This window comes from Calidris pugnax, unplaced genomic scaffold (assembly GCF_001431845.1).
Source record: "Calidris pugnax isolate Ruff unplaced genomic scaffold, ASM143184v1 scaffold40, whole genome shotgun sequence".
NCBI lineage: Eukaryota > Metazoa > Chordata > Aves > Charadriiformes > Scolopacidae > Calidris > Calidris pugnax.
Genome location: NW_015090796.1, coordinates 2,725,178 through 2,744,518, shown reverse-complemented (window position 1 = coordinate 2,744,518; position 19,341 = coordinate 2,725,178). Strand labels below are relative to the sequence as shown.

Genomic DNA, 19,341 nt, shown 5'->3' with positions numbered 1-19,341 from the left:
GTAACACCACCAGATGAAGCCACCATTGATCAAAAAAAGTTGTGTGCAGAAGTTTCTAGGCTGTTTTCTTGCTGTTTGGGTTTTTTTAAGTCCTCTCTCCCCTCAACACCCCTGCACGAGGTAAGGGTCACGATCCCCCACCCAGGAATAAAAGAAAACAAAATAACTAGCACATCTTTGGACAAGCATATATTTTTTCAGTAAATCCTATACACCTCAAGCAATTAAATCTTTTTTTTTTTTTTTCTCCTGTCCATTTTTCTTTCAGAATACGGCTGGAAGGGGGGCCTGCCATAGAAACGTGAGCTTTCTGTGCAGACAAAATTGTTTTTGTTTGTAAAGCCACACAGAAGTTGCATCTCTGTTGGCAAGTGGCAATCACACGGGAGGCAGAGGCCCACAGGTTTTTAAAGGTGTGTGTGTGTGTACACACCGAGAGAGAACGAAAAGATTCTGGTATAAAAATTCCACCTGACATTTGAATATGCTGGTTCTGCTTCTTTTTTTTTCTTTTTAAACTTCAGATTCCACTTTTTAGTCATAACAATGGGTCCCCCTAGTGGGCAAACGCATAATTGACGAATTCTGTCTTTTCGAAATTAAATTTCCTCTCACCAACGCAGTGTATCATCACATTTGACTGCCAAAAGCAAGCCGCCTGCAGCACGAAGAGGTGCAGCTAACTTTTGTGCAACTTTTTTAAAACAGAACACACAGCTGAAGTGATATGCACTCCTCTCGACCTGTTTCATTAAGCAACCGAGTCGAAAATCCTCCTGGAGCATCCCTAATGCAGCACAGAAACCACACCTCATAAACACCTGGGTTTAAAACAAATAAGGATAATATAAATCAAATTTTCTGTTAAAGTTGCCCTGGCTAGGCTGTAATCAGTTTGTCAGAAAGAGCTGTGTGGGAAAGACATCACGTATTACTTTTTTTTCTTTTTTTCTCCCACAAAAAATGAGTCACAATAACACTTTTCCAAGTCATGATATTCAGTGTTTCACAAAGTAATGAATTAGATGCTGTTAGCACCGCAACTGTTTTTATAAATGTGGCAGCCATTATAAACAGATATAATTAGCCCACTCGCACAGCTCCAGACAGCAGCCCCTATTTTATGGGTTGATGAAGTCTCAGGTAGGAGAGAGGGAGTTACGTTTTGCTCTTTTAAAAAGTACCAGGGAATTATCTGACTTTTATTGCTGACTGAAGCACTGAGTTGTGTAAGGCATCCTTCAAACTGCAAAATATTGAGCAGGATGATTCCTCAGCAGAAGAGGAGGCCACAAAGTATATTCTTTAAGCCTCCAGACATTTTTGCCGTTTTCTTTTAATGCATTTTTTAATGGAGGTCTGTACTATGAGCTATATTAACTTGTATTTTTCACTAATTTCATTTTACTTTGCTTGTTTGCCTGTCGTTGGTGGTTTTTTATATAGATACACAGCAATCACGAACACCACACAGATATTTTACTTCTTTCCTTTTCGCATATGACTGTGTAGTTTCAATCCATATTATCAAAGCTCTGCTCCTCACTAAACAAGAACAGCAGTAGGTGGTGGGTTTTTCCCCATCACAACTGGATTAAAATAGATCTATTTATTATATGAGCTTGCACAGCTCTTTTTTCAATGGTTAACTGTTTTCTAAGACCTTTCTTTCTTATCCTACATTTCCATTTGCAGCTGGGACAGTTGCTGTGTTGTAACTCACCTCAAGGAGAGGGCTGGGAAGGGCTCCTTCCAACACCTGGGAAAGTCTTCAAGCCAAAAATAAAGATTACAGAATTTGCTGTAAATTACTGCAAGTTTCTACCAACACAAACTGTCCAAATTCTATACACACCAATAAAGCGGGCTTTATTGCCAGTTAAACTTCAAGAACACTTCCTCAAAAAAAACAAAACAAAACAAAAACCAACCCCAAAATCCCCCCCAAAAGACCTAAAAGCAAAAAAGAAAAGACCCTTTCAGAATTTCGTTTTATGAAATTACAATTAATACCATGTATTCATAATTAAGTTCTGCAATAAAAGTTTATCTAGATGTCATAACATTTCTGCAAAACATTCAAACCTTACTTATAAAGTCTTCTCTTGCTACCCAGGGGGAAATGGATGTCGCTTGGTAAAGTAATGCTTTCCTAAACCCAATCTTTATTCCTTTAGGAGGAATATTTTAAAGGAATTATTCCATTAACTTTATTTATTTATTTCTTTGGAATTGCTTTATATATTCCCTTATAAGTGAATTAGTAAGGGCTAAAAAGTGGCAAATACAACCTCCCCTGGCTAAACGTTCGTACGTCGTTTCAAAAAGACCTACATATGGAAAGTTCCCACTTATTATATATTCTGAGAGCTATCACTTCTGACTGTCGGTAATTGCCAATATGTTCACTTTGCTTAGCAACAGTTTTACAGAAGAAGAACCATTTGCACTATCGCAAAAAGTAAGATGCTTGCAGATTCTCTAGATGTTTACGATGTTTCTGCAGATTTTCCGTTAACGCGTGTGACATCCTGGTGGGACCGTCCGGGTGGATTTCTTAAGATTTTCCCCTTGGTGGACCTTGGGGAAGGCAGAAGCCCTCAAAACACCTCTTTCTCCCTCTATGGATGAAAACATTCTCAGCATCCCTACAGACTTCCTTTGGGAGGCAATTACCCCTCTGCAAGAGCACTACAGAAAATGACTTCATGACTTCTCCAGAAGTTCGGCTCGTGCCAGCTGCTATCTTCTACAAACTCTTGACCTGAATGGAAAAAGTCAAAGAAAAATGCAGCTCCCACTTCAGATCTGGTAAGGAAAGCTGCAGCCACAGCCATTATCTCAATAATAAGATGCAGTTTGAAAAACAAACACGTAAATGGTTGCTTATGGAGCACTGCATCCATCAGATGTGAGTCAACAAAAAAACCCCAACAATGTGAGGGGTTATGAGCAACTACAAGCAACCTACAGGGCAACTGGAGTTGGTGTGACTGTCCTTATCCTCTCTTCTTGTGAAATTTGTGATAAAAACCTCTGCTAACAAAGTTCACCAAGCTGCCCCATCCCAGAACTCCTCGTGGCCTGCAAAACTTACTCAGGACAGAAGTTTAGAAGTTGAAGGATGAGCTATGAAGATGATGAGGGGACTAGAACCCTTTAGAGAGGCTGAGGCATTTGAGTCTTTTTAGTCTGGAGAAGAGAAGACCGAGGGAGGATCTGATCAAGGCCTGTAAATACTTCAAGGGTGGGTGTCAGGAGGATGGGGCCAGTCTTTTTTCAGTGGTGCCCAGTGAGGACAAGAGGAAAAGGGCACAAACTAGAATATAGGAAGTTCCATCTAAACATGAGGAGAAACTTCCTTTCTGTGAGGGTGGAAGAGCCCTAAAACAGGCTGCCCAGGGAGGTGGTGGAGTCTCCATCTCTGGAGACATTCCAAAACCCTTCTGGACATGTTCCTGTGCAACTAGCTCTGGGTGGACCTGCTTTGGCAGGGCATTGGACTAGATGATCTCCAGAGGTCCCTTCCAACCCCTTATCATTTTGTGATTTCTCCATGCTCAGCTTCATGCCATAACCACCATATTTAAAGCAAGACTGGTGTTGTAGGAGGTTAAGTGTCCTCCTGAGCTACAGCCATGGTGCATGAAGGTATAACCATGAGCTGTGCCATGAACTTTGAAGGGAGGCCAGGGCATAGAGATCAACATGGACCCAGACCCTTTGGGCTGCCATTCCTCTTGCACAGGCCCGTGGCTCAGCATGGACTTCTCCTTCTCACTTGCCCTTCTCCTCTGAGCTTGGGGCCAGCCGGGTCTCTTATCTGTGCCTCTCTGCTCATCCTGGCCTTCAAAACTGCCTCTTTGGCCCCCATCACCAGTCAAGACATCATGGTTTTCCTCTTCGCTGAGATCCAAGGGCACAGTTAAGCAAGGCTCTGCTGGATGTGGCAGAGACAGCTCTGGCTACGTCACCAGAATGCTCTGGAGATATTCCTGAACCCAGCCAGAGCCTTCACACATTGAGGAATATGTAACTTTAACGTTGGCATTTCCTGACTTTCGATGACTTAACTGTGACACGGAAACCTTCCCATGAATAAACACAAACCAAAAATGTTTGACACGACAAACTTAGTATTGAAATGACTGCTCTAAAATAAGTCAGCAGAGGAACATTTGGTGACAGTTCACTCCAAGGTGGTATTTTTATTCACTTGGAGGTTCTCAACTTCCTCAGAGTTGCATAGGATTAATTGGGGAAGTGATGGACAAGTTGGCACAGTTAAACTGTTGTTACTGCAAGCTCTGAAAGATAAGCGCCGGTGGATTTCAGTGCCATGGATCATGACATTCCCTTAGATGCCATTTCCCAAGTTCCACCAGACATCACTGCCCTCCACAGCAGGTCCCAGGTACTCCAGATCAGTATTTTAACGCTAAATTCAGAAGAAAGACACACATTCACAGTGTGGCTCTTAAATACGGAACAATGACTGTTGGACCTTGATACTCTTCTAAAATAGGTAAGATTTAAATGCATCACCAAATGACTCTCTTCCTCCCCCAACATCAAAGCATGAAAAGACACAAAAAATGGAAATCTGTATCCTGTGACACACCAATAGAACTACCAAAAAGCACCAGGATAGGTGTGAGTACCACAGAACACAGAATTGATGCTGGGGCCAAGCAGACAGTTCAGACCTTAGACCTTACCAAGCTGTGGACTCCGATCCATCACTACTACTGTCAGTTGGTGAACATCAAGAAAAGCCAGCAGAACTTGTGGTACTCTCAGTACACAGAACAGCAAGGAGCTCACCATTCACCAGCACAAAACGAACATAAAATCACAGAATTGTCTAAGTTGGAAGAGAGTTTTAAGATCACCTAGTCCAACCACCAACCTAACTCTGATAAAAACCATCACTAAACCATGTTACCAAGCAACCCATCTTTTACATACCTTCAGGGATGGTGCCTCAACCACTTCCCTGGGCAGCCCATAATAGTTTTGGAATGCAAAAATCTCCTGAATGACGAAATGTAGAGAAAAAGCAAAGCCAAACATCATGACAGCATCACCTAAATACTATGCTCCTGCCCTGATCATTTATTTTTCTTTTTTTCTGTACCATTCTCCCAACCTGAGCAATTTACAAGACCTCTCCAGCTCATCCGCCTGTGCTTGAAGAGCATTATGCTGTTATCCAGCCCATAACAAGTGCTGCCACATCTGCAAGAATAAAGTTAGATTTTTTTGAAGTACATTGCAAAAAAACTGGAAATAAGACCACAATCTGGAAGACACAAAATGCATCTTGCTGGAAGAGAAAACGTGACAATTTTTGAGAAATAATTACCGCCTACTAAGGAACCGAATGGTAACATCCCAAAAAAAGCCAGTTGTTCAACAGCCACAGCAGAGTATTAGAAAACTGGCACATTGAGAAAAATGGTGCGATTTGGGGAGAAAATTTTTTTTTGGTAACTATGACCTTTTAAGTTCTTTATCGCTTTCATTGTCTGCAGAAAAATGAAAACGTCCTGGAAATGTTCGACATAAGAAATTAAAAGCAAAGCCAGAAACTGCTCAAGTGGACAATAGCTGTAGCGTTCCTAGAAAATGCTCATTAAGAGCAGTTCATAGGGTCAGTCCCAAACCCTGAATCTTTTCCCTTAAATATTCACCTCCCAAACAAGTCTGCTAAGATTGCAAAATACTGGTTTAAAGTTGGGTTACGTTTGGCTTTAGTTTTCTGTTTTGTTGTTTGGGGTTTTTTTGATTTTTGGGTTGGTTTTTTTTTATAGGTAAGGGTTTTTAAAAAAGTCTTAGATTTTATGTAGTGTTTTTTGATTCTAAAATGTTTTACTTGACTTGTAAGAAATTCGCATTTTTTGCCAAGCATGATTTTTTTTTTTGCATGGTAGAATCCTTCAACTCACATTTCCCCCCTTTCCTAACTATTATACTTAACTGAATATAAAAAATATAAGATGAATATAAGTGAAATAATATATAGCAGAATTTTTCCCCATAAAGACCAATTTTGATCCTGCAAACATTTCACACCATTTACTTTTTGAGCAAGACCCTGCTTATAAAATCTGCCTCTAGTGTAATACAAAGGAAGTTTTACTCAAACTTTAAGACTGAGACATTGACTGAACGTTAGGGTGCCAACCATTTCCTGGCAAATACCAATTACTCCTTCACTCCCACAAATTCCATACTAATTCCAGCCCTACCATTTTTCACTATTACATTGTCATAATTGATTTGGGGGGGAAAAAAAAAAAAAATCAAAATGAAAATAACACAGACCCCAGTGGGGTTCTACAGGAGGTGTCCATTCACATTATTCCATCACTTATATGGAGTCACTGCTGGTTGTTCTGAATTGCTTTAACTTTCTGTATGAATGGACTAGTATTGATGGCTTAAAGAAGGGCAACTCAGTATCTCACAGGTAAGAATGTTACAATACACTCTTGAAAAATATTAGGAAAAAATATATATATATTAACTTTGATGACCTTAACCTGTGAGTTCTGATAAATTCCAAGCTCTGATTGTCTGTGCAGGGCAAACCTGTTCATAACCTCAGGACAGTTAAAAGGCAGCTGCTTTTCTGGCAATAAAGATGAACAACCAAGATTTAAAATTACATTTTTTTATATGTAAGGAGAGCAAAACTTGAAGAAGAAACCTGAACTAAAATGTAGGAAATCTGGAAGATCAACCCACAAAAAAGCTCTTGTGGAAGACACTTGGCAAACTAGAAATCCATCCAGTCTCTTCAACTACTTTACAAGTTCACTCCCTGTGATGCTTTTCTTCTAACGAGGTATTACAAAAAGAGCACTTACTCATCATGAACAGTTGTCACTGTCTCCACAGCCACCAGAGCTGTAGATACTGAAGAGAGCGCTGCTGTCTGACATCTGGAGGATTTAAGCACATTTTTGATACAGTTTATCATCATGCCCTTTGCTATCACACAGGGGTAAGGCACAGTTTATAAATTTCATCTCTTTGAGGATGCAAATGCTTCCTCATTTAATGCTACCACTCATCTAGAATAGCAGAAGTGCAAGACTATAATGAAAAAAAAATAAAAACAAACAAAAAATCTTTTCCCTGAAGGGTTTTACATTATAGTCCAGTTCAGATTAAATCACAAAAAGAAGACTCTCAAGTAGGAATTGTAAAGAACGTTTTATTAAAATGGAAGTTTGTCAAACCTTATGTATCAAAACTAAGGCCACAGCTAATGCTAACACAAAGTCAACCTCAAAAGGTTCTTATGATACAATTTAGAAATCCTATACAAAGCTATTTTACAAATGAGTACTCAAACATTCTGAAACGCAGCATTACTTACTTGTTCTAAAATGTTATATCATGTATTCTAGTGATAGTATTTACCGATACAAAATACTGAACTATCAGTGCATATAACCTGTCCTTATTTTGGTCCTGTGAGGAAAGTAATTTTCTGCATGACTCCAGCTACAGAAATAAAGGAAGTACAAAACATCGTAATGGAAGCTGCCAATGATTCCCCCCTTTTGTGCTGAGTTCATTTCTTCTCTTCTGATGCTAAATATCTCCAGTCATAATAGCAATGAACTCTTCTTGATTGACTGCAGAAAAAGAGCAAATCATTAGTAAAACAGCAACATTCATAAATCATAAAAGAAACTAATTTTTTACTTAAAGGTTTCCAAGTTAGTATTTGTTATGTCTGATCCATTACTCATCAGGGTCTAAAAGTTTGGATTTTTAGCTTCTAAAACAACAGAGGTTTTGTACTTTTTTTTTTGGTCATGTAAAAGGAAAAGTCAGAGTGCAAGTTTAATTATGTGGAATACTTAAGCCATAATCTAGCTCACAGATAACGAACTATTATTTCTAATTATGAAAGTAGAAGTATTCTAAAAGTAAAACAAGATAGAAAAAAAAAATTGACAAAAGTATGCAAACAATGGCTATGCAAAACATAGCACTTTATTATTATGAATTTTTTTAAGACTTATAAAAATGTTTAAGTGTCTAATATTAAAATTTTACTAAGTACTTCTCATGCAACAATACTGCAGCTCCAGCTATGATCAAATTTGTTTTTATTCTTAGAATCATGATTCAGACACTTACGTCCATCCCCCCCGCCCCCAAACTATGGTATTCCTCTCTCTCTCTCAAACCTGTAACACTTGCCAAACACAAAATGAATTTTAAGATCGCTTACAAATGATTCCATAAATTAGCTAGAATGAAAACGGATTTTTGACAAGCTTTTCCCCCTTCTGAACTTTCTTCATTCTTCAGTTATAATTAACAGAAATTTTACACAAATGTACTTGAAGAAATTAAGACATAATAATAAATTAATTAGCAGTCATTAATTATTTTGCTGCACTTATACCTGAGCTATTGACCTTACTCATATGTTAAAACAGAGCCACTGTAAAAGAATTAACCAATGAACACGTTCAATCTGCAACTAATTACTGTAGCGGGGAATGATTAGAGTAAGTCAGTGGTATGGAAAAGACCAGAGACGTATGAAGAATTCTCACTGACAATTATCTGCCCTGGACAACGTGCCCAAGATATTCCTGAACAAAGCACTGGAAAGTAAGAGCTATGTTTACAGCTAGAAGAAAATTAAACAAATTAAACTATATTAAAGAACAACAAAAAAATAAACCAAAATGTGCCCATTCGGGATGCATTTAAAAAAAAATACGAAACAAGTAGATTTAGCCTAGCTTAGGACCCTATACTTTGAAATATTAGTCCATCACATAGCTACATCACATTCTACTACACATAAGCACTGCATTGTCTGTATGACTGCAATTCCACATCTTTATCAGAGACAGAAACAGCACAAATATCTCCCCAAAATACTCCGTGGTTTAAAACATCTTTGTTAAACAGTACTGTGAACTGGAAATGTAGCATTTCAACAACACACAGATTCTGTAGCATTCCAACAAGCTGCAAAGAGAAGTGTGCTTACAATTCCCATTAACCCAGGTAACCCCAGCTAATCCTCCTCAGGAACTTTGGATCTGTTCACAAGATAAGGGCAATGAAATCAGAAGCAACCGGAGTCTTTCCTAGCATCAGATTTCCCTCAATTCCATCACGTAAGAGAATGAACTAGTACCACAGCTAATACGAAGAAAGAAAATGTTAATTTGGACTCTAGAGACTGAAGGAAGCATATTATTTCAGTGGAGGTTTCTTTATTTTTTCCTAATTCTGTGCCAAACTCTGAGACCAAAGACCAGATCGTTTCCTACAGATGCATCCACACAGATAAACACTACATGAACTGACAGCACAGTTTCTAAAAACAGTCACACTCCAAAACAGAAGTCATTCCTAAGACCAGCAATAAGAAAATAAGGCTATTTACGCTTTCAAGGCCAACAGAAAAATGTCAAAAATACTTTCTTATACAGAAACTTATGTACAATGTACCAGTACAGCTCAGTGGGTTCAAGTAGCCTGGGCATCACACAACAGACTTTATTTCACTATGAGCTAAACAATCTTCCAAATGTAAGAAGAAAACCACAAGTGGTATTATTCCTATATTTGAAGTGTCAATTAGAAATGCTACCAACTAATAGTTTCAGAATCTTTTTCTTGGCAGAAAAAGAAGGAGAATTAGATGACAGCGAGATTTTGCTACATGACCCAGATGTTTGAAGCTAAACGGAACAGTGATTCACAGGATTATTTACTTTTTCAGAATGAATCTTAAAAAGCTAGAAACAGCATCAGTTTTCTTTCAAGAACAGAAAACATACAGAAACTTAAGGATAAACAGCACCATATACAAACATTATGCTGTCAATCTTCCATGTTCGATCTTGTGCTTGACTGCTCTAACAAAGAGAATGAATGGATGAATGAGTAAGAGGAAACTGAGCCACCCACTCTGAGCTGATCAATTTGAATTCAAAAATGTAGCACTGACCCAAAATAATTATGACTCAGAAACCTTCCTGAAAGGAGCTAATGGTCTACATTCAATTTGCAGCGGCCAAATACCCACATGACAGAAAATAATCCACGATTCTGGCATCTCAGTTGGCAGCTCCAGGACAGTGACCCAGAAAAAAAAAAATAAAAAGTGTGCTTGCAGATGACTTCTACTCTTGCTCACTTCTACAGCTACACTCTCAAAAAATAGAAGTAAAATTAATCGGGGGGTGGAGAAGGAAAAAATAAGAGTAAAGGTAGCAGTGCAGGGTCCTTACAACTCTTCCTTTTAAAAGCAAAACAAAGTCAAAATTAAAGTATCTATCTAGACCAGTAATCAATCAAATGGATTGAGAAGAGAGGCATCACTCCTTGCCTGCTATGCACCTGCTGAAAAAGAAGGAAATAGTTATCCTATTGTCTACCAGAATTCTCAGCTGCAATTCTCATCTGTGTCAGTGCACAGAGAGGTGCTTGAAAACAGGATTTGCAGCTTCCACAATACTGACCTGCCTCAATTATCCTATATGAAACCCTGAGGAAAAAAAAAAAATAAAAAAATCTGTTTTCTCAGGATGCAGCTCCAAGAATATCTGATGAAGCAGTGAAACAGTTCAGGGATCGAAGCAGCGAGAAAAATAACACTTAAAAACCTAAATGAATGGCTTTCTCCCATCTTAGCTCCCTTAAACATCTGGCCTGTGGGATCAGATACTGCCAGTGGAAGAAATGGGTGTGAAGACACAGCTGGGAGCATGGAGGAACAGCAGGATTGTGTAGTATGGATTTATTAAGGAACCATGGCCTCAGACCATAGAGAGAGATCAGAAAACAACAGATCTAAGAGGGAAGAGATCACGCACTTTTCTCAACACTTAGTTTAGCAGTAGCAGTGTCAACATTAAAACTCATCTGGCAGTTGAATCACTGACCTTTCACTATCTTTGCCTATTTACATCACTGCAAAGGAACAAAAGGTTCTCATTTCTTCACCACTGACCATGCTCAAAGTGTCCTCTTGAAAGAAAAGGGGTTGTTTCACTACTTGAGTAATTGTATTCCTGAGTGTGAAATAACATCTCTCTCAAACAGCATCGAGGGGAGGGGTGTCTGTCACACCAACAGATGTTGCTGAGTCCAACAGATGTGATGGCTCACAAATAGAAATACTATTGTAACTGGAAAAGTTGATGAGCTGCTGGTGAAGTCTCAGACATGAGTCACCACCCTGAGAGAAAAACTCCGAAGTAGGTTTCGATGACTGTTAAAAATGCAATGTTTATTTACATGGTCTCAAGTGAGTGGTGGCCCGAGATTCAGATATTAAAGTTTCTGGTGTAAATATAAGGGTGTTTTCACGTTAATGAAAAAACCCTGACATTTCGGTGCTCATGAAGATTTAATAAGCATAGTATCAAACTGGATTGGTTAATTCATTCTTTATCTAGCTAATAAATCCTGTGTAGTCCACTCTATATGGACCTTGTCAATTGCCCAGAGCCATTTTTTACAGTGTTTCTCAGCACTCCTAAATTCAGAAGCACATTAAAGACCTATCCAAGCTGATCCTGCAGAGACCCAGGGTACAGCCAGCACAATTTATTAGCTCAATACTCCATAACTAACTAACAGGTTGAAATCACAACAGTGACATGTCACCACGTAAGAAATATTGAGTAGGTTTCTCTTAGCACTTTAATCCTTTTACCGATTTAGAAGGAAAAAAAATTATGTAATGTAGGTACATAGTATCTCCCATGTACCAGCTCAATTACTTCCACCTTCAGCTACACTTCCACCAATCTTTTAATATGCATTAGTTGAATAAGAGTTAGTGGTAAATAAGCTTGAGAAATCAGCTTGATTTTTAGACAAGATATGTTTCCAGGACTAGTACCTGTCATAAAACAACATTTTCCATTATTTACAGGTTAAATTAAGTTTGAGCTGAAAGTTATATAGAAGGATACCAAAGAGGCCATCTTCACAACACAACTACATTTAAAAAGGGGAGAAAATTAAGAACAGACTGTAGGGGCTTTTGTTTGCTAACACATACTTTCTCCATCTCCATCCTTATCAAATTCTTCAATCATAGCCCGTAGTTCTTCATCAGACATATTTTCACCCAATTCTCTAGCAACCCGGCGCAGGTTTCTCAGACTTATTTTACCAGAGTCATCATCATCAAACAATTTGAATGCCTTGAGTATTTCTTCTTGTGGGTCTCTGTCCAATATCCAGTCTGTCACTGTAAGAAGGATACTTAAGTTAGACTAAAAAATTCTGAAGGGTAAACTCAGACTGAATTCAGCAGACTGAGGCAATGCAACAAACCTACACTTCCAATTTCACCCGTTCTTTCATTTTTATATATTTCAATTCAACGTGCATATTCGTTTGGCTGTTATCTGACCTGGCTTTTCCATCTCTCTTTTCCCAAGCTGAGTTTCTCTTTGGGACAAACCTGTTGCAATGGAAAGCTACACAGCTATTTAGACACACTCATGCTTTCAAGGCACTTTCCAACAGGAATTAAAAGTATACACATGCCTACTCTGTTCCAAACTTACCTTTCAGCAAAAAAAATCAGCTCTGAGTGATGCAGACTTGTGTGGGGGGGGGTTTGTTTTTTTATTTTATTTTATTTTTAATTGATACGTTTTGGTCAGGATTAATTTTGATTTGGAGAGGACACTGAAACACTACGTAATGAAAAACATTCACATGGAACCTCTCTTTTAGATACAAACCCACACTAACAAGAAACAAAAAAAAAACCCCTAAGCTGAGGGTTTATGAAAAGGACACTGCTATGAACTGCAAGTTGTAAATTCTGAAAGGATTAATCAGTCTTTATTATTGCTTTTATCATTTGTCAGTTTCTGTAAAAGAAAAGACAAACTTGCCATGTAAACTATTTTTCTAGTAATTATTCCAGACATTTCTGGAACTAGCCATAAATATCTTCACATCTTTGTACCTGCTAGTCGTGTACTACACGGCTTGCTATTTATGACTTTAATCAAGCCATTAAAAACACATCAACCCCGTTTATGCATGGAGAACCACTTAACATCTGCTACTGTCTGCAGATGGAACGCCTGCTCTGGCTGAGCAAACTTGACAGGGAAAAGTCAGATTCCAGCTCATATAAGCTTACTACAGCAATGAAATCTATATGTCTGCATAAATACCTCAGATTTATACTAAATCTAAATATTTGCATTTAATACAACTACACTGCATGAAAAAATTAAATCATTTGAAGTGCTCTACTTTTTGTAGCAAAAAGACACCTGCAAGGTTAGCTGAAGAACAATAAAACACTAGTTCTCTAAATATGATAGGTAACACGACTGTACAAAATAAGACGAAATGTAATTACATCTTTATACATTTCAGATGGGCCACTCCTACATGTAAAACCATAAATAACATTAAATTATGAAAAACTGATGGCTCAAGAATTGCTTAGCTAAATTTAGCAGCTTTCCACAATTAAAGCTTCTATAACCTATTTTCTCTAACTCCCTGATCTTTCTGCTAGAAGTGGCATCACGTTTAATTCTGCGTCATAGCAGCACTCAAATATGATTCAAGTTTTGGGACAGGTTTGATGGTGTTCCAAGCATACACTGTGCTTTCTATAAGAATTTTCCTAGCTACTCACAGCCCTAATTGACTGCCCGTACTGACAGCCGGGACAGAACCAGGAAACAATGAACAATGACAGGACTGAACATCAGGAATTAAGAAAGAATTATGCAGCAATTACAGTATATTCAGTAATATTATAGTACAATGATGCAACTGTAATGTTGTTATTAAATCAATACTGTCACTTTTTTTTTAAATTTTTTTAACCTAAAAAATTACATATATTTCCCTGTAAGATTTATTTTTTGGGGTTTTTTTTCTGACTTACAATTTGCTATAACCTGAAATACATCTATAAAAATATTATCTGTCATTAGCAACCCATTTTGTCCAATCCTAAACTGTTAATTTGTTAAAATTCGCCACATTTCAATCAATAGCTGGTTTGCCACATTAAGTAGATTGTGACTCATAGCCAAGAGCAAATACACATGTGCTACACTGGGGTTCAGAAAAATTTTCAGAAATCCAATACCGTGAACAAGTGGACTGGAATAATGAAATAGAGAGATAAAGCTATACATGGAGAAATCCACCATAGCTGAATTTTTCGGTAAACACAAATTGTATGCAGAAGTATAAATTGTGTGTAGCAATCAAAAAATCTTCAAAGAAAATGAAACTTTAATCATTAGAGATTCTGCAGATCACGACATAAAGTACGTCAAACTGCGCAATGGACAATCTTCAGATGAAAGAACCAGCCTAATGAAATGTCACTGTTTTTATCAGTAGTTGAAAACCCTTGAAGTACAATATTTAACATCTGCTTCTATTTCTCTTATCTTTTGTTATATACGAAGTCTGCATTCAGTTTACAGTTTGTCTGTGTACACACTCCTTCCCATGAAATTCAATGCCAAACACTTTTTCCACAGCCGGAAGGAGAATATTACAAAATCCATAAACAACACAAGAGTATCTATATTTTAAGGTAGCACTTATTCCTTCGTGTAAGTTTGAAAAAGATTAGGACTCTGAATACTCTATTTCCTTTTATAGTGTGGCTATCATTCATCTCTACATATCAAACCGAGTATTAGCAATACAAAGATTTATTTTCCTCCACTGTTGATTTTTATTAAGAAAAAAACCTAAATCTCCCACTTCTAATTCTTAATAGTACTACAAAACTGAAAAAGTACACAAAGTACTGATTCCAAATTGTAGTCACTACTATAGGCTAAATTTCTCTAAAGGTACATAATCAAACACATACCAACTTCATTAAAATCTTCAAAGGTGATCTTGCCTGTCGCTTCTCGATCATAATCTTTAAGTATTTTCAGTACATCAGCTTTTTTCACATCAAAACCCAAGGCTCTCATTGCCACCTTTTGGGATAAAATGGAAGTGCAACCATATATGAAGATTAAAATACGGATTTAACAGATTTCTTTTTATTTTCAGTAATTACCCTATTGCCCAACAAATAAGGTGCATATTAGTGGTTTAGCAACAATATTAAATAAAACAAATAAAAGGAAAAAAGCTTTGCATGTAAAAATTGCCTAAAAATACTACTAGCAAATGGAACATCAAGTTACTGTGAAAAGCCAGCATTTGCATTTTCATGGACTTTACCAACTGGACCAAATGTTTCTTAGGTCAAGTAGATTTATTATTTTTTTTTTTAGCTCACTTCCAAAAACATTTCAAGTACTGACCCTTTTTCAAAGATAAAATCATTCTTCAAATTACTCTTCTTCAGTATTTATACTAAGCATCTTTGTGTTTACTTCTCCACGTTTACTTTTCCATTTGAAGTGGTCATTCTCAACACAAACCACCTTGATTTTCTCAAAATTGATAAACAGAATCAAACCAGAACTGGAAAACTATAAGCCATTAAAAAAAAAAAATCTATGTTAAATGCTGATTTTGTAGAGAAGGAGATAGTTCTGTTCTTTATATTTTCTGTTCTTCTATAGTATTATCTTCAGAAATATTTAATTAGACAGCTAAGAAAGAGTTTTGCAAATAATCATGACAGTTAGGAATTCAAAGCATTCCACAACTGGGAAATGCATATCAACAATCCCAAACAGTCCCAGTACCATCCCACTCACTGTGGCTTCCAGCAAAGACAAAATACCTGAACTCTGAAATAAAGAGAAGGGCGCTGCTATACCTAGGACAATCCTGTAAAAACAATTAAAGTAAAAATAAGGCTTTTTTTTCCCCCCTCTTTGAGTTGCTTCGTAGAGCCAGAATGTGGAGGCAGCAGCTTGGATTAGGTATTCCTTCCCAAAAGAATCTCACCCAATATGTGACAGAAACACTGGCCTCTCCAAAGCTGCTTTTTGCAGCATAGTGCAGTAAAACTATAATCAAATTCGTAAAAGATTTAAAGAGCCTTTAATAAACTCTACATACTTGTTCTAGAGACTTCTAGAATCCATGGGCTCCCTGGTGAAATGCACCAAGTAGGTAAACTCTGGTTTGTAGTCAGCAGTTTTACATGTTTGATTTCTACCTTTTACCTAAGAATCTGAAACCTGTGGATTTTCACAACACCAAGCTTCAGATTATACAGTGCCTTTAAAAAGGACCAAACAGCTTTTCAAGAGCTTTTCCTACTTAGTCATCTGTCCAAGCTAAACCCTGGGGAGCATTCAGACCAGTGTTATGCAGGATGCTACAGCAATTCTGTTACTGCATCAATCCAGTGCGCAAAGAAAAGCTCACTCTTGCACCAATGCAGTATTTTCTATTGTCTTTCCACCCCAAATACCCTCACTTCTTTAGCACAGCAAGAGATCTTGAACTTGGAGCATTCTTTAAAGGTGCAGCAAACATCTTTAAAACTCACTAAGAAACAGACACGTATTATCCGCCATAAAATTGTTTAAGTGGAAAAAAACCTTTTACCTTTAATTCATGATAATTTATTGCCCTATCTTTGTCTGTGTCGAACAACTCAAAGGCATCTTTGATTTCTTGCTTCTGTTCCTCACTCAGTTCTCTTCTCTTCTTCTTTTTAGTTTTGTCTACTGGAAGCTCATTCCTACGTAAGAAGAAAGAAATTAAGTGCAATTAATTTCTGCTGGGAAGATACCACTGCAGATAACATTTTCCACCAATAAGAAACTTGACATAATTGCACAGGTCCCATTCAGTATTTTCCTAGCTTGTCTTCCCAGTTTAAAGTAACACCTGAAATAGACAATTCCTTCCCGTGAAAGCTGACTGACACCTCCACTCCCCCACCCAAAATAAAATTAGCAGAGGTGTTTTGGTTAATAAATAATATCAACCGAAGGTAGAAAAACTACAAGTTAAAAAGAACTTACAAAAAAGTTACAAAAAAGGTTACAAAAAAGATTTGTGGTTGAAATGATACAACTCCTGAAAACACTTTATTTCTAAACTGTAGCTTAGAACTAAGAAAGAATTTTGAGACAGACAGGTTGCTGGAGGCTTAACTAGGCCAGACAACCGGGTGTCTGTCTACTAAAGCGGGTGTTAAGTGCACAAATCGGCTTTGTTGCCAGTAACAGTTCTTAGATAAATGGCATTTATGGAGTCTTTAAGCGTGCACACACACACATATGCTATTCTAAAGACTTTTTGCTCTGTTTCTGGTATATACAAAAGAAACAAGTCCCCCAAATCCGCCAGTCTTTCTCAGACAGCCCTCTTTTCCTTGGCTAGTCTAGAAATACGATTAAATTCTCAGATAACAGACAGAAAACACACAATTCACATACTGGGAACAACAGCTGAAAAAACCTAGAAAGGGTAGCAGTGATTGTTAGAACCCAGTCGTTTTCTCACACTGATAAAAGATACTTCAGAACCAAGCTAGGAAAGTGTAAATTTTGGCGTGAATAAAGCACAGCTACAGAGATGAGACTGCCTGCTGTATCCAGAGTAACTGCTTGGTAGATGTCCACTTCAGAGCAAGAACTTTTAAAAAAAAAGGAAAAAAAGAAAAGTACATTTGAGATAACAGGAGATATCAAGTAAGCCCGTTACAGCACTCAAGGTACAACTCTTGGTGTGAGTGTTAACGTGCTGGAACTGGTGCACTGGGAGACTGGGGAGTCCCCCCCATCATCAGAAATTTTTGGGACCCAACTGGAAAAGGTGCTCAGCAATCTCATTCAGTTTTAAGTGGGGCCTGCTCTGAGCAGAAGGGCGGACTAGATGACTTCCAGAAGTCCTAACTATTGTATAATTCAGATTATGCTCTCAGGAAAAGACTTTTTTACACTTATTTGCCTATTTGCTCCAGAGACAAAATGTGTACTGTGTCACCTACTGTGTAATGCATTAAAATTACTGATGAGCGAACAGAAACCTGCTTTTTAAGAATATTTATTTTCCAAATCTCCTGTAATGAGCTGCTTTTTCTTCTCCTTTGTTAAGGAATTTAATCAAAGATTAAACACACAGCTGGGAATTTAGCTTTCAACCACCACTGAAGCTACACCACTAAGAATTCCAAAAATAGACAAGAAAAGTCCAAGCACAAGCTGGACCCACCTCAGAGCACAATATTCTCCAAGAGTGAGAAGTTGTTAGCGGACCTGTTGGGACAGCATGATTTCAGGCAGGCTTTGGATTACTATAGCTTTTGGAAGGTCTAAAATAACTCTGAGCTGGCTGCATCATTAGGGCTGGGAGAGCAGCTCAGATCCAGGGAGCCCGTGTTTTGTGAGCTGCAATGATGAAATCCATTTAGCAGCCTGAAAGCAGATTAACGCCGAACTCTTCAGGAAGAAGGATCTGGCTACTCAAGTGTTTATTTAGTGATAAGCATAAAAGCATTTCATTTTTTTTTTTCAAAAGACAAAGCAGTACTTCAATGCGAGTAGTTCAGGGCCACTTCTTCTACAACCACTTTTACTGTATGAAGAAAAATGTTCTCAAGACTTGGAAATTAAGGGTCACACATGCCACATAAGCATACTAATTATGCCTGAAGACAAGGATTTGCCAGGTATGGACTTCCTAAGCCCCCTTTATAAAGCACTTACTGAATGTGAATTAAAAACAAAACAAAACAAAACCCGACAGCCTAACTTAACACGTATTAAAAAGCTTCTTGAAGGTGTTATTGCCTCAGACAACCCAGAAGCGAACCCCTCGGCGCCAAACACCGGGGGCCTTGCCCTCCCGGGGCGAACAGACGGCTGAGGGGCCTCATCCGCCCACAGGCCCCTCCACGGGGATCAGACAGAAGCGGCGGGACCCTGCGGCCGACCCTCACCGCCGACCACCACCCAGGCCCCGCCGCTGCCCGCCTCACCCCGCCTCCCGCCGCCACTTCCCCCCCATCAGGGGACAGTGGGGGCCTAAGGGGGGGGCGGCCAGCCCCCACCACCCGGGGCCTTAAAGGGGATAAGGGGGGAACCGCCCAGGTTATACCGACCTCAAAGCCAAGCTCATGCTGCCACCGTCCCCCGAACCGGGCCGCGGAGGGCCAGGCCAGGCCGGGCCCCACCGCACCGGACCAGGCCGCGCCGCCTGCGCCGCCACAGGGCCCCGCCGCGCTCCCTTCCCCTTGGAAACGCGGCACGACGCCGCCGCCCGCCAACCCGCGCCCTCCTCGCCACGCCGCCGCGGTCTGATTGGACGCTGAAGAGAATCTCCCCGCCTCCGAGAGGCGAAAGACTCGCTTATTGGATGGAAGGCTGCCGCTCAAGCCCAGAGGGGCGGGGTTTGCCGTGA

General features: G+C 38.9%; 1 protein-coding gene across 1 annotated transcript; it reads right to left on the bottom strand.

The window, feature by feature from the left end:
• Nucleotides 1-7,202: 7,202 nt before the first annotated feature.
• Nucleotides 7,203-19,190, bottom strand: CETN3 (centrin 3). The gene is made up of 5 exons (XM_014936878.1): nt 19,043-19,190; nt 16,537-16,672; nt 14,885-14,999; nt 12,065-12,256; nt 7,203-7,649 (listed from the first exon to the last, which is right to left on the bottom strand). Exons 1-5 carry the CDS (start codon nt 19,057-19,059, stop codon nt 7,606-7,608), a joined length of 504 nt encoding a protein of 167 aa, XP_014792364.1. The 5' UTR covers nt 19,060-19,190; the 3' UTR covers nt 7,203-7,605.
• Between the last annotated feature and the right edge of the window lie 151 nt (nt 19,191-19,341).

Excerpts from the sequence above, each read along its gene's own strand:
- CETN3 (XM_014936878.1), bottom strand. Across the intron at positions 15,000-16,536 it reads TAAATTATCATGAATTAAAG|GTGGCAATGAGAGCCTTGGG; the intron begins GTAAAAGGTTTT and ends TTATCCCAAAAG. Across the intron at positions 12,257-14,884 it reads TGAAGATTTTAATGAAGTTG|TGACAGACTGGATATTGGAC; the intron begins GTATGTGTTTGA and ends TCCTTCTTACAG.